This window comes from Medicago sativa, chromosome 1, assembly GCF_051527215.1.
Source record: "Medicago sativa cultivar Bolivia chromosome 1, Bolivia_mono, whole genome shotgun sequence".
Taxonomy (NCBI): domain Eukaryota; kingdom Viridiplantae; phylum Streptophyta; class Magnoliopsida; order Fabales; family Fabaceae; genus Medicago; species Medicago sativa.
Genome location: NC_140749.1, coordinates 74,199,568 through 74,222,696, shown reverse-complemented (window position 1 = coordinate 74,222,696; position 23,129 = coordinate 74,199,568). Strand labels below are relative to the sequence as shown.

At 36.2% G+C, this 23,129-nt stretch overlaps 2 protein-coding genes, 1 non-coding gene and 1 pseudogene across 4 annotated transcripts; 3 read left to right on the top strand and 1 right to left on the bottom strand.

Moving 5' to 3' along the window:
- The first annotated feature begins 154 nt into the window (after window positions 1–154).
- Window positions 155–15,156, top strand: DOT2 (SART-1 family). 2 transcript variants are annotated; one of them, XM_085735736.1, is made up of 14 exons: window positions 155–290; window positions 409–1,159; window positions 7,369–7,413; window positions 8,286–8,397; window positions 8,504–8,555; window positions 9,323–9,436; window positions 9,519–9,615; window positions 9,711–9,777; window positions 9,875–9,934; window positions 10,364–10,979; window positions 11,378–11,754; window positions 12,762–12,982; window positions 13,930–14,014; window positions 14,674–15,156. In XM_085735736.1, the coding sequence occupies exons 2-14, from the start codon at window positions 417–419 to the stop codon at window positions 14,764–14,766; spliced, it is 2,682 nt and encodes an 893-aa protein (XP_085591862.1). In that variant the 5' UTR covers window positions 155–290; window positions 409–416; the 3' UTR covers window positions 14,767–15,156. The 2 variants fall into 2 exon arrangements, with proteins under 2 accessions (XP_085591862.1, XP_085591869.1); XM_085735743.1 differs by lacking the exon at window positions 7,369–7,413.
- Window positions 15,157–17,167: 2,011 nt separating this feature from the next.
- Window positions 17,168–17,240, top strand: TRNAA-AGC (transfer RNA alanine (anticodon AGC)). Its single transcript has one exon. It is a non-coding gene; the product is annotated as a tRNA-Ala (tRNA).
- A 309-nt stretch (window positions 17,241–17,549) lies between these two features.
- Window positions 17,550–21,219, top strand: LOC146957315 (uncharacterized). The gene is made up of 4 exons (XM_085735615.1): window positions 17,550–17,753; window positions 18,201–18,271; window positions 18,525–18,750; window positions 18,837–21,219. Exons 1-4 carry the CDS (start codon window positions 17,672–17,674, stop codon window positions 18,974–18,976), a joined length of 519 nt encoding a protein of 172 aa, XP_085591741.1. The 5' UTR covers window positions 17,550–17,671; the 3' UTR covers window positions 18,977–21,219.
- LOC146957316 (pentatricopeptide repeat-containing protein At1g09190-like) lies at window positions 19,346–21,210 on the bottom strand (annotated as a pseudogene).
- Window positions 21,220–23,129: the final 1,910 nt, after the last annotated feature.

The following is a 23,129-nucleotide window of genomic DNA, read 5'->3' as shown; positions in this document are numbered from 1 at the left end:
GTCTACATTCAAGGACTATTTTGCAATTTATCTGCATTCAGGGACTAAAGTGACGACTCTTTTCCTATTCAGGGACTAGAGCGACTAATCCCTTTTTTTTATACGATAGAGATTAAAAGACAAAATATATAATAATAGCATTCTGAAAACAACCATTACAAACCCTAAAACAACGAAATTTCAGCATCTTAATTTGAATCGCGCTTCCTCGTTACCTTGAAACGAAGTCGCACCGATCTCAACGCCGGCGAACTTCGTCGACGGCCGCCGGAAACAGCCAGTAATTCCAGGTATTCCTTTTCTTCCGAGTATTCTTTTACGAACCTGTAACGCTTGCGATAATTCAATTCCGCTTTGAACCGCAATTAGGGTTTATTTTACAGTTTAATTTTATGTTTTTGTTTGTAGGTTTTGTGATGGATGTGGATTGGTCTGAATCACGTTACGATGAGAGAGAGGATTCTCCTGTGAGGGAGCATTATGATGATGATGGGGTAGATAGGTCTAGCAGGCATAGGAGCAAGGATAGGAAGAAGAGTGATAAGGATCACCGAGGTAAAGACCGGGATCAGGCCAAGAGGGTTTCTGAGGATGTGGAGAAGGAGAGAGGTTCCGGAAGGGAACGTATTAGGGACGAGCGCGAGAAGGAGAGGAGTAAAGATGGGAAGGTAAGGGAGAGGGATTACGATAGAGAGAAATATAGAGAGAAAGAGCGCGAGAGGGAGAGGGATAAGAAGGATCGAGGTAAGGATAGGGAGCGTGAGAAAGAGAGGGAGATTGAGAAGGATAGTGAGAGGGCGCGAGAGAAGGAGAGGGGGAAAGAGAAGACTAGGGATAGGGAGAGGGATAAGGGAAAGGAGCGCGAGAAACATAGAGATAGGGAAAGTTATAGAGACGGGGATCGGGATAAGGGGAAAGATAAGATTAGAGAGGAGAGGGAGGCTGATAGAGAGAAAGATAGGTCAAGGGATAGAGGAAGTAGAAAGGCTCATGAGGAAGATTATGAATCGGGTAATCTTGATGATAGAGTAGATTACCATGAAAAGAGAGACGAGGATGTTGGTAAACATGAAAAGGCTTCAAAAATCAATCAAGATGATAAAGAGGGGGAGACTTCAGCAAACTTGTCATCAAAAGAACTTGAAGAACGTATCTTGAAGTAAGTCATTTTTTTGTTACTTCGTATTTATTTTGCTTTTGCACTATGATCAAGTATTTTAAACTGTACACCCTGCTATGTAATTCATTACTTTATGCTTCAGGTCATAAACTCCTAATTATGTATTAATTGGCGAATACTGAATGCTTAGAATTTTGATGGCTCTTTTGTAGAATTCAGACAAGGTTAGTTCATGTAATTGTTGCTTATATGATGTCTTAAATTTGGGTTTAGAGCCTAACCCATCCCCACAAATTTGACTTGTTAGGCGAGGATAGTCAGTGTCAAAGCCTTATAAGCTCCATTTATGCCATATATCTAGGTAATGTCAACACAATGAAGGTGTTGGAGGCTGCAATGAAGGCAGGCCAAAGTTGCCACAATTAAGCTCTGTAGTCTATAGAGGCCGCATTGTAGTGTAGCAGCCCCTAGGTGGTACATGAAATCCCGTTGTGTTGCAGCTGTAGCGCAAAGCAGCAGCTATACTGAAACTCTCGTTAAATTCTTAATGGTTTGGACTTTTTGGTCATTTCACCTTAAAATAAGCCATAATTCCTCACCTCTAGGCATTCCCTCTATTTTGGTCATTTCACCCCAAAATTTTGACTGACAACAAAATAGGACTTTTTTGTCGTCTCATCTCTTCTCCAAAACAGCTTCATCACCCCCTTTCACCTTGTGTGGCTTTTTGTCGGCCTTTTTCCGTGACTTTCTGGAGGTCCTTCATGTGAATTTCTAGTGTCCCTCCTCCCTCCGGAAACAATCACTTTGAAGCAAAACAGAATTAGAAACCAAGCTGCCCCTATAGATACCGAAAACATAGGAAAAAGTGTAGGAGGATGCAGAACAAATGAGGTCTAGTAGTGAAGAGAGTGGACATTGTGATGAGTAAGAGCTATTAGAACTGAAAATATGTTTATTATGTCATATTATGTGATGAGAATGTACATTTATATAGGTAGTAGGAGTCTCCTAGTTAACCCCTAATTAATAAGGAAGATTAATCAACACAATCAATACAATGACTAGTGGAGTTAAAACTAAATAGTCACAATCTTTTCAATATCTCCACTAAGTACTTGATTAATTATTCTAACAATCCCCCTTCAAACTGAGGGTGTCACAAACCCTCAGTTTGTCTCTAAGATAAAGGAATCTGGCAGTGGACAGAGGCTTAGTCAAGACATCTACCCACTGGTCTTGAGCAGGCACATGCGAGACATTCAGTTCCTTCCTTATAACCTTTTCTCTCACAAAGAAAATATCCAATTCCATGTGCTTGGTTCTCGAGTGCAGGACTGGGTTGTGAGCAAGAGAAACTGCAACTGCACTGAGATTGTCACAATAGATATGAGGAATTTTACTCTTAATTTGCAATTCCTTGAGAAGAGACTGGATCCAAATAATCTCCGCAGAAGCTTGTGCAAGGCTTCTATATTCAGCCTCTGCACTAGATCTAGCTACAAGGGTCTGTTTCCTTGCCCACCAGGAAACTAGATTGGGGCCCAAAAATATGCAGGCTCCAGATGTGCATCTTCTGTCATCAGGATCTGAAGCCCAATCAGCATCACAAAAGCCATTGATTGCTATAGGTTCAGTAGAGCTGGCAGGTGTAAGCATTAACCCATGGTGTAAAGTACCCTGCAGATATCTAAGTATCCTCTTGACTGCCTTCCAGTGATCTTCAAGGGGATTTGATAAGAACTGGCAAACTTTGTTTACAGAGTAGGATATTTCAGGTCTTGTTATGGTTGCATACTGCAATGCACCAACAACTGACCTGAAAAATGTAGGATCTGAGACTGTACTTGAACCAAATTTAGACAGATTTGTGCTAGATGCCATCGGTGAGGGCATGCTATTAGCATTAATCATGTTAGCTTTTTGAAGAAGGTCCTTGATATATTTGGTTTGAGAGAGAAGCAAAGAGCCAGATGGTGAGTGATGCACCTCTATGCCAAGAAAATAATCTAGTATGCCCAAATCTTTAAGCGAGAACTCAGAATTGAGCTGATGAACTAGATTCTTAATAGCCAGTTTTGAGTTTCCAGTGATGATAATATCATCAACATAAACCAATATAAAAATGCAGTGAGTTTGAGTGTGCAGAGTAAACAAAGAAGGATCACACCTGCTTGACTTGAACCCAAAGCTAAGTAAAGATGATTTCAATCTCTCAAACCATGCTCTTGGAGCCTGTTTTAACCCATAGAGAGCCTTGTGTAGTTTGCATACAAGGCTCTTGTCAGAAGATTCAAAGCCAGGAGGCTGCATCATGTAAACTTCTTCAGTTAGCATCCCATTTAGGAAGGCATTGTTCACATCCAACTGCTGAAGAGTCCAGTTATAAGTAACTGCAAGTGTCAGAACTGTCCTCACTGTAACAGGTTTGACTACAGGGGAAAATGTCTCATTGTAGTCAAAACCTGCTTGTTGATGAAAACCCTTAGCCACTAAACGTGCCTTGTACTTGTTTACAGTGCCATCTGGATTTTCTTTTACCCTGAATACCCATTTACATCCAATGGCCAGTCTGTTTGCAGGAAGAGGTACTAGAGACCATGTCTGATTATGAAGTATAGCATTATATTCTTCTTGCATTGCTAAATGCCACTTAGGATCCTGAAGAGCAGTTTTGTAAGTAGTGGGCTCAACATGAGTCAAAAGGAGTGTAGGGTTAATTCTAGGTTGCACAATTCCATGTTTACCTCTGGTTCTCATTGAGTGACAGTTTTGAGGACGAATTTTGTGAGGAACAGGAGGAGGAGACTCAGAATTTGTAGACTGAGAGCTAGTAACACTAGCAGATGACTCAGGTGAGGAATTTTGAGATGGAGAGGGAGATAGAATGGTGATGGGTGTGGGATTTAGGACAACATTATTTCTGTGTGAGGAGAGTGGTGAGAACTAATAGATGGAGTCTGGGGGTTGTTTGATATGGGAGTAGTAGGAACAGACTCATAATGAGAAGTTTGAGGAGTAGGTGAGTTAACAGTAAAGGTTGTTGACACAGGAGTGGGAAGAAAAGTGGATAAAGTGGGACCATCTGGTAAAACAGAACACACTTTCTGAGATGGAAACAAGTCAAGATAAGGGAATTTTACCTCATTGAACACAACATCTTTGGATATAAAAATTCTACCTGAAGCATCTAAACATTTATATCCTTTGTGACTGTTGGAATATCCCAAGAAAACACACTCCTTTGAATGAAAATCAAACTTATGAGAGTTATAGGGTCTCAAAAAGGGAAAACATGCACAACCAAAGCATTTAAGGAATTTATAGTCTGGAAATTGAAGGTGAAGTAAGAAAAAGGGTGACTGATGCGCAACGCGTAACTGCTGCAGCATCCAAAACCTTCAAACAAGTAGTTTCTGTTAAGCTTGATGATACAAACTACCTTCAATGGAAGCAACAAGTCGAAGGTGTTCTTCGCGGAACGAAAATGGTGAAATTTGTGATTTCACCTGAGATTCCACCGGTTTATCTCACATATGCAGCATGCGAAGCAGGAAATGAGAATCCTGCTTACACTGAATGGGAAGAACAAGATTCATTGCTCTGCACCTGGATTCTTTCAACGATTTCGCCTTCGCTGCTTTCGCGATTCGTTCTCCTTCGCCACTCGTGGCAGGTTTGGGATGAGATTCATAGTTACTGCTTCACGCAGATGAAGACGCGTTCGCGTCAACTTCGATCTGAGCTTAGATCCATTACGAAAGGTTCACGCACTATCGCTGAATTCATTGCTCGAATTCGCGCAATTTCAGAGTCTCTTGCTTCAATTGGAGATCCAGTCTCTCACAGGGACCTAATTGAAGTTGTTCTTGAAGCACTTCCTGAAGAGTTTGACCCTATTGTTGCTAGTGTGAATGCGAAATCTGAGGTTGTTTCTTTAGATGAACTTGAATCTCAGCTTCTCACACAAGAATCCAGAAATGAGAAGTTCAAGAAAGCTGCCATCACTGAACTTGTTTCAGTTAATCTCACTGAAACTGCAAATTCAGAATCCCAATCTCATGGTCCCAATTCTCAAAACCACAATTATACTGATGGCACTGGAAACAATCAATTTCCTAACTCTAACCCTACTTTTGGAGGAAGAAATGGCCAATTCAGAGGACGTGGTGGCCGTTTTGGTGGTAGATTTAGAGGACGAGGTGGCCGTTTTGGTGGAAGATCCAATGGTCAGTGCCAAATATGTTCAAAAACTGGCCATGATGCAAGTTATTGTCACTACCGTTTCTCTGCCCCACAGTATGATTACTACAGTCCCTATGGCTCACCAGGAGGCTATGGTGCACCTCCAAATGTATGGATGCAGAACATGTCACGTCCTCAGCATTCTGGACAGTTTCTTAGGCCTCCTACACAGTCTCAGGCTGGGAATCAGAGAGGTCAAGCTCCCCAGGCCTTCTTAACTGGCTCTGATACCATATTAGAACTGAAAATATGTTTATTATGTCATATTATGTGATGAGAATGTACATTTATATAGGTAGTAGGAGTCTCCTAGTTAACCCCTAATTAATAAGGAAGATTAATCAACACAATCAATACAATGACTAGTGGAGTTAAAACTAAATAGTCACAATCTTTTCAATATCTCCACTAAGTACTTGATTAATTATTCTAACAAGAGCTTGGAGTCGGTGATTCCATTTAAGGAATCACTTGTATATATTTAAATGCTTATGAGTTATTTTAAACCTTGGAGGCTAAAACTTAATTGCTTTACATTGGGTTTGGATACCGAAAACATAGGAAAAAGTGTAGGAGGATGCAGAACAAATGAGCTCTAGTAGTGAAGAGAGTGGACTTGGTGATGAGTAAGAGCTTGGAGACAGTGATTCCATTTAAATGGAATCACTTGTATATATTTAAATGCTTATGAGTTATTTTAAACCTTGGAGGCTAAAACTTAATTGCTTTACATCGGGTTTGGATATTGGTAACAATGAATTTGATTAGTTATGAATATGACTTTAATTTTTTTTTTTTATTCTTTTATATTTTAGCTTTAATATTTGTATGCTATAAATTTCTTAGATTAGGGTTCATGAGTTCATCATCCCCATTCAAACCAAAAAATAGAGTGAAAGAAATGCAAGTGACAGATACAAATACCAATGTTTTGAAGAACAATTGAAACCCTTAATTAATTAAATGGAGATTATATATAGGAATGAATCTGAGAGCCGTAAGCTATTATAGCAACCTACACACATCAATAGAAGAGAGTAATGAGAGGGGAAGAGGGTGTTTCAGTCATCGAAATCGGTGACTGAATTAAGGGCTTAGGAGTTGGAAGTTCAAGTCCTGGCAAGGAGAAAAAACTAAGATAACAATTAACATAACATTTGCCATTTAAAAAAAAATAGTAATAAGCAAATTAAAAATGCCAGTCATCCCACTTTCCGCTATCATGCTAGTGTTTTTGGGGTTTGCTGCTATCCGGGAGATAACAATGCTAAATACTCATGTTTTTTTTTAAAGCCAAACTAGCCCACTGAAATGCCAAATACACTCTTATTTGCTAGTAAGCCATCTAGGTTGTACCAATATATCTGAGCAAAAAAAAAACAGAATCTCTGGGCACTGGTCACGACATTTAGCATTTTATTCATTATTGCATACTCTGTAGTAATTGAATTACGTGTGCTGTGTGAGCATGTTGTGAATTTTGATACATTGTAGGTTGCCAAGGGACTTATGATTTATTGTGGGTTTAAAATTTTCTTGGGTGGATTAGTGATAGACACTAATTGGATTGAAGGCTCACCTACACCGAGTATGTGTGTGGGTGAATAGAGTTTCAAAGCCATTGCACTTCAAGTTAATAATGGCTGGTTGGATGCTGTGAGAGGCTCCTGCAAGTGTAAGGAATTTGCTTCGATGTGTTTCAGGACCAATTCAAGGAATGAAGAATTAGCTTGGATTTTGATGGCTTAAATTCTTAATTAAGGTTGCTGAGGAAATGGAATCTGGTTGATTGTTAAACAGAAAAAAAATGGATAAAAGATGAGATAGGAAGAAAACCTTGAGTTTACACTTAGCTGGGATCTCTTAGCCCTTAGGCATCACCCATATATGCTTTAATTGTACCACTAAACCAAGAAGCAAACACCACAGTTAATCAATCTCATCATTAAAATTAGGCTTGAAAACTGTTTATATGATGAACCTATTCTAACTCATTGTTCCAGGAAGATTTCTAATTCTGTAAGGATGCAAATCCATCTAATCATGAGGTAATCTTGGATACAAAAAATCCATTGTAACACCTATAGAATAAAACCCATTCTCGAGTACAACCAAAGCCCAGGAAAGATGAGAACTATTAAGACTCCCTTTTGACTGATAATAAAAAAATAAGCTAGATCTATGAAATAACAATTAGCTGTGAGTAACCATACTAAACCATGTATTTTTTATGTTCCAGGAAGATTTCTAATTCTGTAAGGATGCAAATCCATCTAATCATGAGGTAATCTTGGATACAAAAAATCCATTGTAACACCTATAGAATAAAACCCATTCTCGAGTACAACGAAAGCCCAGGAAAGATGAGAACTATTAAGACTCCCCTTTGACTGATGATAAAAAAATAAGCTAGATCTATGAAATAACAATTAGCTGTGAGTAACCATACTAAACCATGTATTTTTTATAATTTGTATTGGTAACTTACCTTTTCTCGCTTCTGAGTAAAGCACTTAAAATGCCTTCTTTTCTAGATTTTTGAGAAGCATGTTTTTTTAAAAAGAAGAAAAGAAAAAAAATGTTTTTTTTAACTAAATTGATTGTTTTCCTCTTTAAAAAAGTGCAAACATAGACGCCCTCCAAAGAAAATACACCCATCGCCTGCTTAACATCCCCCCTCTAAATAAATGGGGGAAGTAGGGGAGTACATACGATTCCCCTACCCTCCCTAAGTCTCCCAAACAGGGGTTTGGGTCACTTTCGCTCCTCAATTTCCTCTCCCTTCATATCTTTTTAAATTATGCTGGAGTTTCAACTTGTTAATTTATTTTCGATCATCTACATTCTGAAGCATTACATTTTTCGGTTATGAAATCCATTATGCTGTGACAATATTCTCCTAATTTATTATTTCTGACAGGATGAAAGAAACAAGGACAAAGAAACAATCTGAGATTTCATCATGGCTTAATAAAAGCCGTAAGCTTGAAAAGGAAAGAGTATTGCAGCTCTCGAAGATTTTTGAGGAGCAGGTTTTTCACTTATCTCGCACCTTTAATACGTTGCAACATTGTTTCAGTTTTTTTTTTTTTTTTTTTTCATTTTATGTATGTAATCAATATTATGTGATCTATATAGGACAACATCGCAGTAGAGGGAAGTGACGACGAGGATACGACACATCACACTGGTACATTTCTTTCTCTTTTACTCTATCCTATAAAGTTATGTGTTATGCAATTTCTGAAGTCTCGAGGCTTCCGCCTTCTATTCATACACCTTATTAAGAGTTAGTTCACAAAAGTGGGACAAGTTTCCTCACAAACTGAAGCTTATACATGCAAACAGAAGAGACAGCTCCTAGCACTTGTCTAAAACATTAATAAACTGAGGTATACAATAGAAACAGAAGAGTATGCAATACAGAACAGTAAAGTGTTTGCACTTCTTTATACTCTTAACATTGAAAAGCTATTTATTGATAGCAGAGAGCCAGAGACTAGTGAGTGACTATTTGTAACAGACTTTGAACCACCCAAGCTGTAACAGCTTAAGTTACAGAACTAACTTATTTAAGCCTATGTATTCTGTAAGATTGAAACCAATGATGAAAGGATTGCTAATAAAAATCCACGTATATGGAAGTTTGTAACTTAGCATTGTAACCATCAGTGTTCTATTGGTTTTACTGGCTCTGGACCTGTTTAACTGGTTCATTGTCACTGGCTCTGCAACCAGTTGTTTTTTTGGGTTAAACAGATTGGACTTGTTTGTAACTTAGTATGCATATGGAACCAACGTTATAGCTTAAAGCACTTATACAACTACTAAACGCAACGTGACATTTTTAGTTATTCCCTTGGAGGTTAAGAATCTGTTTGATTGCTGTAAATCTGATTAGTAATATATATGTAAATCTGATTGGTAATATATACTTGTGTGCTGAATATCATACAGATCACCTGGCGGGGGTCAAAGTTCTTCATGGCCTTGACAAAGTTGCGGAAGGTGGTACTGTAGTTCTGACTATCAGAGATCAGCCCATACTTGCTGATGGTGATATTAATGAAGGTACAATTGCTTGGTGATCTTCTTATGTTATTCCCATTTGTCGTGTATCACTGTAAAATAATTTATTTTTCTCACATGCCAGACATTGATATGCTTGAAAATGTGGAAATCGGAGAACAAAAACGTCGGGATGATGCTTATAAAGCTGCAAAAAAGAAAACTGGCATATATGACGATAAGTAAGATGATCATTACTATCGCCCTTTTTCTGATTGAAATAATGTAAATAGAAACTGAAATGTTTATTCTGATGAAGTATGCCTATCAATTTCAGGTTCAATGATGACCCCTCCTCGGAAAAGAAAATACTTCCAAAATATGATGATCCGGCTGCTGAAGAGGTTTGCTGCTCATTGTTTCTTCTTACATTCCAAAGCAAAAAGTATTGAGCAAGGTAGTTTTTGTGAATGCTTATACTCATCTAAGTTTTTTGTTCAGGGTTTAACTTTGGATGAAAGAGGAAGATTCTCAGGCGAAGCTGAAAAGAGACTTGAAGAGGTCAGGATTTTATTTTCTATTTATTTTTTATGAACTACTTTACAAGAAAGTAAAGATGGAGCTTGAATTTTTCTACGGATATGAAATTTCCATGGTTGTGAGCTTTCCATGATTGATAATAGGACAGTATGATATCATTTTTCCATTTAATGGATCCCGCATAGGGGGGAAAACCCTTTTGTTGTTATTGTTGCATAAGCTTCCTGTGATCAGAACATTGATTGCAAACTTTCTTCTTGTTGTTTGTGCTTTCTGTGATCAGAATATTATTGTCTACGACTTTCTATCTCTGATTGTTTTCCTACTACTTTTTTCCTCATGAAATTGCTCCTTAGAATTTTATTGAATTAGCTACACGGATATGTCATACAATCACATGTTTTCCTCTTTTATTATTTGACTGGGGGTATCTTCTTTTCCTATTAACAGCTCCGGAGAAGGTTAACTGGTGGTTCCACTAATAACTTTGAAGACCTTACTTCATCTGGAAAGGTATCCTCAGATTACTATTCTCACGAAGAAATGCTTCAATTTAAGAAGCCCAAGAAGAAAAAGTCCTTACGGAAGAAAGATAAGCTGGACATTAATGCCCTTGAAGCTGAAGCTGTCTCTTCAGGATTGGGTATTGGTGACCTTGGTTCTCGGAAAGATGCGAAGAGGCAAGCCATCAAAGATGAGCAAGAAAGATTGGCAGCTGAAACGAGAAATAATGCGTACCAGACTGCTTATGCTAAAGCAGATGAAGCCTCCAAATTACTTCGTCCAGAACAATCTCCGTATGTTAAAGCAGAGGAAGATGAAACTCCAGTTTTTGCAGATGATGACGAGGATCTTCGTAAATCCTTAGAGAAAGCTAGACGGCTAGCTCTTAAGAAACAGGAAGAGAAAGGAGCATCTGGCCCTCAAGCAATTGCTTTACTTGCCAGCTTAAATCCTAGTAATGAGAATGTTGATGATCAAAATGCTGCAGCTGGAGAGTCAAAAGAAAACAAGGTGGTCCTTACAGAGATGGAAGAATTTGTCTGGGGTCTTCACATTGATGAAGGTAAGTTTTTATTTGATAATTGTGTTTTTTTTCCTTTCCAAATAAAGAAGTTCATAGTATCTTGACATTATGAAGTTCATACTGTTCTGATTAAATGTAAAAGTGAATCATCATCTTTTAATAACACTTCTTTGTAAGGTAGCAGGTAAAAGTTGTATTTTATCACAAGTTAGGATTGACTTATATTATGTAGTTATTTGATTGTTGAAATCAGTTGTTTCTTTTTGCAATAATCTCTTTAATCTATACTTCGCACATCTATTTCAATGGCACGGCATATTTGATGGTTGCATAATCTTGTGTTACTTTAGTTGGATATAACTGTTGGTGTAGATAGTATATACAGGGGAAGCTGATAAGTAGGTATAACTTTCTTGTGTTGCTTTTCTATTTTTCAGAAGCACGTAGGCCAGATGGTGAAGATGTTTTCATGCAAGATGACGAAGAGGCACCTGTTCCCGTTGAGGAAAAGGACGACGAGGCTGGTGGGTGGACTGAAGTTAATGAAACTCAAATAGACGAGCAGCCCAACTCAGAGGACAAGGAGGAGATAGTTCCTGATGAAACTATACATGAAGTTGCTGTAGGGAAAGGACTGTCTGGAGCATTGAAACTGCTTAAAGATCGAGGAACACTTAAAGAAAGTGTTGAATGGGGTGGCAGAAACATGGATAAGAAAAAAAGCAAATTGGTTGGGATTGTAGAGGATGACGGAAAGGAAGCACCAAATAAAAAGGAGATTCACATTGAGAGGACAGATGAGTTTGGGAGAATCGTAAGTCTTCCATGTTTGTTTACCTCATTTTTTTGTCATATTTAGTTTTTACTATTCTACTTAGTTCATATTATATTGTTTATTTAATTTTTGATTGCTGCATCCACATTTTTGCATTTATGAAAGACCATTCAAAGACATAGGCTGGGTATAAAATGCAAATAAAGTAGTAAATGAGGGTGTTTATATGACTTAATAAAGTGATACAGGCTAATGAGAGCACCTAAACTCAACTGAATGGGGTAATTACCTCTGGGTTAGTCTTTTTTATTTTTATTTTATTTTTTTTATTTTACAATTTACTTAGCAGGCATGCATAGGAGAAAGAGGGAGGTAGAAAGAGAGTCTGAGACAAGAAGCAAAACTAACAAAAAATTAATGTGGTAGTAGTCTATGGAGACAAGAAATTATAGGTTGTTCGATCACTTCCTCTTTGCTGCAGCGCAACAGTTCAAGTTGTTGTGTGGCTAGGTGGTCGTGGTTCAAACCTTGATTGAATTATCCTCTTGCAAATGCATGGTAATGCCACATACAAATTACAGTAGAATCATAAGGGTCAAACTTTTATCTAGATCCTACCAGCTGTTATGGCGAGGGCTTCAAAGTACTAAGTTGCCCTCTTTGCTTCCACTTTCCTCACTAAATTTTTTTGTATACGAAGTAACTTGGGTCTGAAGAATTTTTCATTATTTTTGTATGGGCTTTATAGGTCATATCTAGTTTTCTTGTAATAGCAAAAAAAAAGGTGATATCTGTTGTGGTTTGGAATATTAATACACCTTTAGTCTGAAGATTTGACTTGCATGCTTTTGTATATATTGTGTTCATGGGTTTGGGGGTGTTTAATGACTATAATATTTAATTGCATTCTGTATCTTGAAACTTCAAGATACTCGCCTCCAATGAATTTTTAATCAATGTCGGTATCATTCATTTCTAATTTCAGTTTTCACATTATGGTGGAATGTTACTCATCCTTGGTTACCTTGTTCTTTTGTTGCTTCCAGTTGACTCCTAAGGAAGCCTTTCGGATAATTTCTCATAAGTTCCATGGTAAAGGACCTGGCAAAATGAAGCAGGAAAAGCGTATGAAACAATTTTACGAAGAATTGAAATTGAAGCAAATGAAGAGTTCAGATACACCATCAATGTCTGTGGAGAGAATGAGGGAAGCTCAAGCTCGTAACAAGACACCCTATCTTGTTCTTAGTGGTCATGTTAAAGCAGGGTATGTTTTTAAAGTTTTCGTAGAAATAAAATTAATGCTTACATTTGATTTAGTTAGATACTAGGATTAATACATCATTATGTGATTTTCTGATAAAAGTTGGGGCTGAAATACTAATGAGGGACATGCTTTTTACATCAAAGACTATTTTCTATCCTCCTTAAAGCACTGTACTATCTTTCCATCCATGTCAACGTTTTGGACTAAAGAATCTTGATTCTCAATATCTATTACTTATGAGCTGTGACACCATATTAGTGATCCATAGTTTGCGCTACTGACTACAGTAAGAGGCAGACATACAGTAGATATGATTTGATTGTGCTGAGTAATTCCTTGTTTTTCCCATTTTTGATTATCAGATTGCTGGTCCATATCTCTTCACATTTTACTGTTCCCCTACCCACGTTCTGCACTTCTTCCCATAAGTTTGTAGGGTTTTTTGAAAATTGTTGTTTGGGAATTTTTTTTCTCTTTTAGGATTCATATATTAAGCCAGTTCACATATCCAAACATTAATGCCGATAAGCGGTATGTTGTGTTCATATCTGAATACCACAACATCAAGAATAACCGCTATCACCAAGCCTTTTTCCCCTAGGTGTCGTCAACTACACAGACATTCAATTTCATTTATCTTTACACTTACTGCATGATAAAGCATTTGTCCATTCATCTACCTTACTTGAATCCTATGGTTTCCATCTGCCTTTATCTCTCCCCTTCATTTTGAAAAGCATAATGGAACGTGTCTTTTATGTTGGTGATAGCCGTAACAGCACTATGTTGGTAAGATATAAAACTTTCGTACCATATTCAATATGCTGTATTTTGCAATTTTATGGAAGTCTAAAGATAATAATAAAATAAATCACTAAACTTATCCTCTCCCTTTTCCTTGTTTTTAGTTTATATGCTGATGTATGTGTTTGTTCTTTTGTTGGCAGACAAACTAGTGACCCGAAAAGTGGTTTTGCTACAGTTGAGAAAGATCTTCCTGGAGGCTTGACACCTATGCTTGGTGATCGGAAGGTAATTTGGATAGGCTTTGAGAAAAGTGTTGCTTTACATGTCTTTTTTAAATAAGTTGTTCCAACTTCTGAGGAAAGTACTAAAACTACTTTTTTTCCGGTGGGTTTAAGCTGTTATTTGAAAAACTTAATTAACATAAATTATCATAAAACTAAAACATTAATTAAACAAAATCTAAAAGCACAAGCAAACAAACCCTTTGATATTTTTTTCAAGACTAGGATAGGAAGGATTGGTCAATAGGCAAGTGTTGTTTAAATAAAAAGCAATGGTTTATAGCAGGTATATCATCTGAATTGGATTGGAGAGCATTGTTTCATCGAATTTTATAGAAACCCTTCGGATTAGCCGGTCTTTGTGCCAGATACCAAGTTTTCATGAAAATACAGGAGGCCAATATTTTTATATGAAAAAAATAATCAACATGCCCATTTTTAGTCTAGTGGTCATCATATTACCCAACATTGACATTATTAACACCAAATTTCATTTTGTTTTAGTAGACATTGGGAAGGATAATATAAAGAGATGTTGGCACCATTGGGAATTTCATTGTTTTACTCTCTTTTATGCTATCTAATACCATATTTTGCTTTGAGTTTCAGTTTGATATTTTGTTGTTGCATATTCCCGTTGTTAAGATGTTTTTATTGTTTCAGGTTGAGCACTTTCTGGGAATCAAGAGAAAAGCTGAACAATCAAGCTCGGATACCCCATCAAACTCGGGCACCCCAAAAAAGTCAAAATCTTGATTCCTTGGTCTTGTAATTATAAGCATTTCAAGCTAAATATCCTTGCTAGGTTGCAATGGTAGCTAGAAACTTTAATGCCATGGGGGTGAAGAATCCATAGAACTCACATTACTTTGTTCTGTAAAATTGAAGACATGATGGTGAAGATTCCATAAAACTGAGTGATGAAAAGTAAAAATACAAAATAAAAAAGGATTGTCTTAGAATTTTGAAAGCTGTGGGAGTGGAAGAACCAAGTGCACATAACTTTTTCTAGTGATTTTTGGACTAGATATTTTTGTAATTGTTTTTATTTGGGAGTTAAATGGTGGTTCTATGCCTAGTATTGAATTTGACCATATGAGCGATGTTTTTGTTTGATTGGTTATATGGCATTCTAGTCTCACCCTATCTGTGCTGTGTTTTGATGGTTTATTTTGAAATTTCACTTTTTTTTTTAAAAAATACGGAAAATTTGGAATGATTTGTTCTATTTGCTGTCATCTGTCAAATATAACGTTGGGATGAATGTTTAAAATTTACAAGGAAAAGTTAATTTCTGTTTATTGAATATTATTGACATGTCCTTTTTTTGACCTCACATCATTCAAACCTTTGTTGGTTGTGTTTTTTTTAACAGTTTTTATGATTTTACCAAGCACTATCTTACCATACTCAACTCCTCTGATTTTACCAAGCACTATCTTCCCATGTTGGTTGATGCCGGACTAACCTACGCCAAACCAATTCCCACTGTAAAACCAAAACCATATTATTATAGCCTGATTTTGGGGGTCAAATAAAACTAGTGATGCCAAATAAAATCAGAAGATATGTTCTTTGATTTTGGGGGTCACCTGATTGCTCGAAGAAAGACCACTATGCCAAGGTCTCTCTCACCAAGCACTTTTGTAAGCATGTTTGCAAGTGTACAGCAAGAGTAATCCAGTCCATCTAAGCTACCAATTCAAATGGAATGGATTCAAAACGATATTACTGTCTAGATCGGGTTTAAAAATTTTATCATTTTCGTCCATTAAATAATATTTAATTACTTGAAAAATTTCCGTTATTTTGTCAAGTTGGAAATTTTTCATTATTGATATTTGATTATGAGTTATTAAACGGTAAAGTGAATAAAAATTTCCAACTTGACGGGCTATCCCTAAAGGGCCTAATGAATTATTATTATTAATTGGAATTTTAGGATTTTTTTTATCCCATTGTGATATTTAACATTGTTGAATGGTCTTATTTGAAAACAATTAGATGATGACAAAATTATCAATCATGCATCTTGAAATGTAATTTAGCCCAACTTCAGATATTCTTCGTCAGACCTCTCAAGCAGCTTTATGTATATAATCATTCGAAGAGTAAGAGGGTTAGGACGAGTAGGTAGGTCACCATTTCATCAACATAATACTCCTCCTAACATAATCACACATAATCGATCCAAATTACACAAATTCGTCGTTAAATATACAATCCAAAAATTCAAACATAATACACTTCAATGGAGCGAACACAAAGATGTAAAATGTTATTTTCAACCATTAACTTAAACATGTAATCTACGTCGCCATCATCATGGATAACTTGTGGAAATTACACGGTCTTCTAACTGTCTTCATCTTTATCCGCCGTCAGATTCACGCATGGCATCTGTACAAATACATGAGATGTTCTTTGATTTTCACCAAGATGGACAAAATATCTGTTAAATTGTGCCTTCAACTCATCCAACTTGTCAGTGGGGGTTAAAAAAACCTTAATCGTCTTCTTGGAGGCGAAGTATCAGACATGAACTTCAACTTCAACTTGTGCATCTTCAGACATGTTTCACTTCACTAAAATTTATGGAATAACAAGTATGAGAATAAAATCAAATGAAAGATAAAATAAATAGTTGAATAATTAGAGACATAGATTTTATAAAATGCAAGCAAAAATTGGCGTACATAACCGGTCACTTCATATATTTATATAATATGTCTAATGTTAATTACATATTGGCCATAAATATCCGTGTTACATAACTGACCATCAAATATATGTCGGTATAATATCAACAAAAAAGGACAAACACCGACAAAAAATAGGACGAATACCGACAAAAAAAATGTCATAGCCAACTATCATTTGTTAAAAAAAAAATGAGACGATGTTTACTTCATATACAACATAAATAATTGACAGACGGTAATTGTCACTTCAGCCAATAATTAAGATCGTTAAACTATTTAACATGAAATTTGATTCAGATTATTTGAGCTGTGTCCATCTTGTTGTGATTTAAATGAATCGACACAGTATACATTAGGTGCTGAAAGCTTAACTAAAACAGAGAAGAAATGACAGTATGATGAAATATTATATAAATTTAGAATATGTATAATTTTTGTAACACATATTAACACATGGGGATGTAGCTCAGATGGTAGAGCGCTCGCTTAGCATGCGAGAGGTACGGGGATCGATACCCCGCATCTCCATTATTTTTATATTTTCAGTTTTGATTATTTCTTTCTGGTGAGTTTATCTTTCTGGTGAGTTTACTGATTCACCCTTTTGAAATATGTATGAATCATATGATATATATCTTCGAGACGGATATAAACTATAAAGTATATGTTTTTGAACTCACATATTCTCAACCACCCTCAATTTGGTGACTAAACTGCTACTATTTGGTTAACAAACCTCTCAATTCATTTTCTTCATTTAATTTACACCTTCGTGAGGTGGCCTACTATATTCACCTGTATTTACAACACTTTCTTCAACTTGTCTTGTCTAAGTTTTTATCATATAAAAAGACAAATATTATAGTTGAGTAATCAACACCTAACTCATTACATTCTCCATATTAAGCTTCCATCTTTTACTCTTCCCCCATGCACTCAATTCTGTCTCCACAATAATAATGGCATTTGCACTACTCATCTTAAAGGCAAATTTATTTATCACTACCTTAATTTTCATTGCTATATTTTGCTGTTACTCAGGTGATTGTTCTTTGGAGTAAAATACTCAGATTGGTTCTTCAAATTGTAGGACTGTACTAATGTAGTCACTAACGTAACAATGTTCCAAAATCATCTTTGGATCAATGTTCCAAAATCATCTTTCGAAATTGCAAAATTATTCATCTAGGATTAGAATGGCATTAAGTTGATAATATTGGAGATGAATTTGAAACTAAATGAATAGCGTTATCGATGCATTTGGTAATAAATCAAGATAGAGGGATGAACTTGATTAACATTTTGTAATTCCATCTATCAATTCGGACGGAATACTGATAAAAATTCAAGTTAATTCGGTGGACTTATGAGTATTTTTAGTCTTTTTCTATGGCTTCAATTAAATCCCCTAGCTCTAGTTTAATCTATCGACTACTTATGCATTCTAACATGTACAATTTCATTTCGTATGTATGTGAAAATGAGCAGTGGCTGCAGAAGGCGAGCTGGATGGAGGGCAAAACATAGTAAAGGCTTTATCGTGCTTTGAAAATAAGCTCGTAAGTGACCAATATTTGATGGCATTTGTTGATGAATGCGACTTCATGTTAACATATTCTTTTCTTATACTCCCTCCGGTCCTATATATAAGAAAAGATTCTTTTTTTAGATACATTGAATAATTAATGTATCTTGTTTACAACGAAGACTAGATACATTAATTATTAAATGTATCTAAAAAATGAATCTTTTCTTATATATAGGACCGGAGGGAGTATTTATTTTGACTGTTTTTGAATCCTTCTTTCACAGATTTATGCTGGGTGTGATGATGCATATAGATTAAACCCATCTGGGAATATTAGGGTGCCACCAGAGGCCACTGATTTTTTCTGTAGTGGACCATGTCTCATTGAAACACAGCTAGTGCTTGAATGCATTGACAACATGCTCTCCAATTTCATATTCTACAACAAAGCGACAGTACAACAAATGAGATATGCACTCAATTCTGGCTGCAGCTACTCTAGACAAAGAGGTAAGTGCACTGCAAATTGAAATTGAAGTTCCTTTTTCTATTTGTTATGATTTTTTCTGCTTGAATAAAATGTAAGCTGTGTATAGGGAACTTCAATTTGGAAGATTACATTGGAGGAGGAGAGACAAACAATGCTCGGGAGGTACCTATTTTGATTAGATGCTATCTCTTCATCGCGGCAGCCACAGCAGTTTATTTAATGCGACTGTGTGACATAACGTACTAGCAGTAAGAAACAGATACTCTTCTATCTTTCTGTGAGTTTTTAACCGTAGAGCGACATGTTCCTAACTAGTTTGGAAGATGAATGCTGTTGTCTTTTAGTGTACTCTGTAAGTCTGTTTGGTACCATATAATCTGATGCAAAATTCCAATTTGAACGAAATATTTCAACTAAGTATATAAATATGTTACACAGTGGCTGTGGCCCGCAAAGAATTAGCTATAAATTTGACAGATAGTAATCGGACAGAAAAGAGTAGTTAATATGTTTAGACAGTATTTCATACATTACTCCGTTGGAATAAGAAAAATCAGGCTTGTGATTCACTTCATGCCACATACATGGATTGTCCTTTATCTAATGAGCACAAAATTTGTATCTCAATATAGTAAATATTGCTACATGATGAAGTACATATATATGGCATGCTCTCGCCCCGAGCCAATCACAGAACGCAACATTTGACATAATCAGACCACTGGCACCTTTTCGATTCAAAACCATAAAATGTTAGAAATCGCTCAAGTGGTATTTGTTTTGAAATACTCATACATCATGAAATCGGAGGCATCCTCCAATCTCCATGACACAACATTTTCAGTGTGTCAAATAAAAGACAGTTATTTCCTGTGACTATCCTGTAGTAGCACTCTGCCCTGGATTTTTCTTGATGCCAACTCCTTGCATCAACACTCTAACTTTCTCAACTTCATTCCATTTCCCTTCTTCTGCATACACATTTGATAACAACACATAGTTTCCAGAATTCCCCGGTTCAAGGCGAACAAGCTCTTTTGCTGCAATTTCAGCAACTTCCCTATCACCATGAGTACGACAAGCACTAAGCAAAGCACCCCACAAGGCAGCATTTGGCATCAAGGGCATGTTTCTAATCAAGTCATAAGCTTCCTTCACATGCCCACAACGCCCAAGTAAGTCAACAACACACCCATAATGCTCCAGTTTAGGTGAAAGCTTAAATTTAACAGTCATAGAATCAAAAATTTCTCTCCCTTTCTCGACCAAACCCGCATGAGCACAACATGCCAAAACACCAACAAAAGTAGAATCAGAAGGGGTTACTCCTTTTCTCACCATCTTTTCAAACAATTCAACCCCAAGTTCTCCTTTCCCATTAAAACCCAAACCAGATATCATTGCATTCCAAGAAACAACATTTTTTTTCGTCATCTCATTAAAAACCTTCCACGCAGCTTCTAAGTTACCACATTTACAATAAAAATCCACTAGCGAATTTCCCACTGAAATCACTTTTCTCAGTAACCCCTTCCCATCTGCATACGAATGAATCCATTCACCAGCATCAACATCTCCTAACCGAGCACAAATCGGTAACACCGTAACCAACGTCGCATCATCCGGTTCAAAACATTGCTCCAACATTTCCCGAAAAATCCCAAAAGCTTCCCCGTCTTTCTTCCTCTGCGCTAAGCAAGAAATCATAAGATTCCACGACACAACACTCCGTTGACCCATCCGTTTAAAAAGCTTCAAACCCGTTTCTAAATCACCCATCTTGCAAAACCCATTAATCATCATGTTCCAAACCACAATCTCCTTATGAGACATTTCATCAAACACCTTGTTCGCATCTTGCATTTTCCCACAGTTGGCGTAAACCTCAAGCAACCCAATCTGAACAGGATTATGATGCAAGAATCCAAGTGTAGTAACGTGTGCATGAAGGCACTGGCCAAGATTATAGTCCCGGAGATTGGAAGCAGCTTTAAGCAAAGGTGGGAAAGTGAAGTTATCAGGTAAAATGTAGTGGGTTATTTTCATGAGGTTGAAAAAGTGGAAGGATTGATGAAAAGGTGGGAATGAGGAATGGGCTTTGATGATGGAGTTGAAGAGAAGAATGTTGGGGTGATGTGTATGGTTGAAGATGGTTGTGGCGTAAGGGATTTGGTGAAGAGAGGTGCAAACGGAGACGAAATGAGAGAGGATTTGGTTGGATTGGTGGAGGCCATGGCGGAGGAAATGAGCGTGGATTTGTGGGAGATGGGTTTGGGTTTTTGTGTTGTGAAGAAGATGGAGGATTTTGCGTTCTATCTTTTGTAATGCTTTGTTCATTATGATTGGGATTGGGGATGATCTCAAAATACTAATCTAGCTTATAATGTTAATCTAATTCTAAACACGGTTATTAGTTATTACTCCAAAAATCAGAACAAGTTCCAGCCTGAATTCGTAAGAGCATCCAATGCATCTTTTTCTTGCAACATTGGAACTAGATGTCTTTGTTGCAAAAAGCCAAAAACCACTTCTTTTGAAAATGCACATGCTTTGCTGCCATAGTAGATGTGTGTGGGGTGGGTGTTGTGTGTTATTCAAACACATAAAACCGGACACTGTTTCCTTATTTTAGATACAAAGAATCACACTAACCATTTCAAGATATCCATCTTAGCAATATTGACATTTATCGGTTGATTGAGTTAGCACTTGTGGACAATCAATTTAGAGACCTTCATCAAATATTAAAAATGGATCCCTAATAAAAAAACACAAATCCTCTATTTAAATTGTAAACAACACTAAAGTGCAATTTTTGTAAAGAGTCTCATTTTTTTGTTTAACTTTTATCTACAAACTAGCAACAGACCCGTGCTAAGCACGGGCTATTCCTTAAATCGTGATTTATGCGTCACAACGCAGTTACAATATTATTTACATTGAGAAATAAGAAAAAAAAATTAATGATAAAGATGAAGATGATAATAAAATCATTGAAATAGTTGTTATTAAATATTATAAAGTGGTAGACTAAAAATATGTGAAAATATTATAAATGATAAAATCACAATAATGATAGCGGGGACGTTAATAAGCCCCGTGATTTTTATATATCATTGAAAAATATTTGTAATTTTTTTAGCATTTTTTTACTTTCATATGAATTTATAAACAATAAATATGTATATTGTGCAAGATTGTTATATCAAATTCTAATTAGTATATTATAATTACTCAAACTATTATTTAGAAGATACAATTAGGCATGGCAATGGGGCGGGTGGGGACAAGTTTTACCTTCCCCGTCCCCATACCCTACTACCATATACTTACCCGCTACCCTACCCATATCCAACGGGGATAAGAAATCGAATCTCATCTCCGTCTCCAACGGGTTCAGGTATCCCCACCCCATCCCCACAATGGATAATATTCTTTTAATAAAATAGAGGTATTTTCTACCTCACACACAATGTTGCAATGCATTATCTTGCAAAGAAATGACGACGATAGTCGATAGATCATGGCTGTGGTGATGGAGAATAAAGAGAACTATGAGAAGTGAGTGTCATCTGATAGAATGAGACTCTGATTGTGTGACTGAAATGATTTATGGTTTGAGTTTGTTTTTATATAAAAGGGGGCAATAAAATGATTTTCTACATTCAGGACAAGTTTGGGTATGAGTTCAGGGTAGGTATACTTATATCCCCGTTACTCATCCCGTACCCGTATTTTGAAATCGGGGAAAACTCAAACCGAGTCAAAGCGGGGAAAACCCGTCAAATTGAGTTTGGTTTGGATGAGTACTCGCGGGTATGAGTTTTGTTGTCATGCCTAGATACAATACATAAAAAAAATCAATTTAACTAATTATTATGTGACTGATTGTTGTCCCATGTATGATTTGTACATCAATATTGGGTAATGTCTAATTAATTAGAGAGTAATGTTTGTCTTGTGTTTTTTTTTCTAGTCATTCTTTGAAAGGATATAATGATTAATAATGAATAACGATTAAAAATAATAATTTTATAATATGACATTAAGATAAACCAAAAAATGTATGAAAATCATTTATACAAAAGAAATAATCTTGAAGATGTGTAAGTTTACGTAAAGTAGTTGTATTTCTCATAATAAATACTAACCCGTGTATAATTTATAAATGAGAAGGATTTTGTAACTCTCTGAAAGTTATCTTATTTGTGATCATTCAATTGGAGATAATTGATTAAATTTAGATGTAAAAATATGTATAAGTGAGAAATAGTCCTGTGCTTTTTTTTTTGTCAAAAATAATTCTTGTGCTTTTTTCTTTTTTATTTACTCTTTTTTTCTCCCTTGTTTTTTTTAAGTATTGGTTTAAAATGTTTTTCCTATATTTTTTATATTTTCA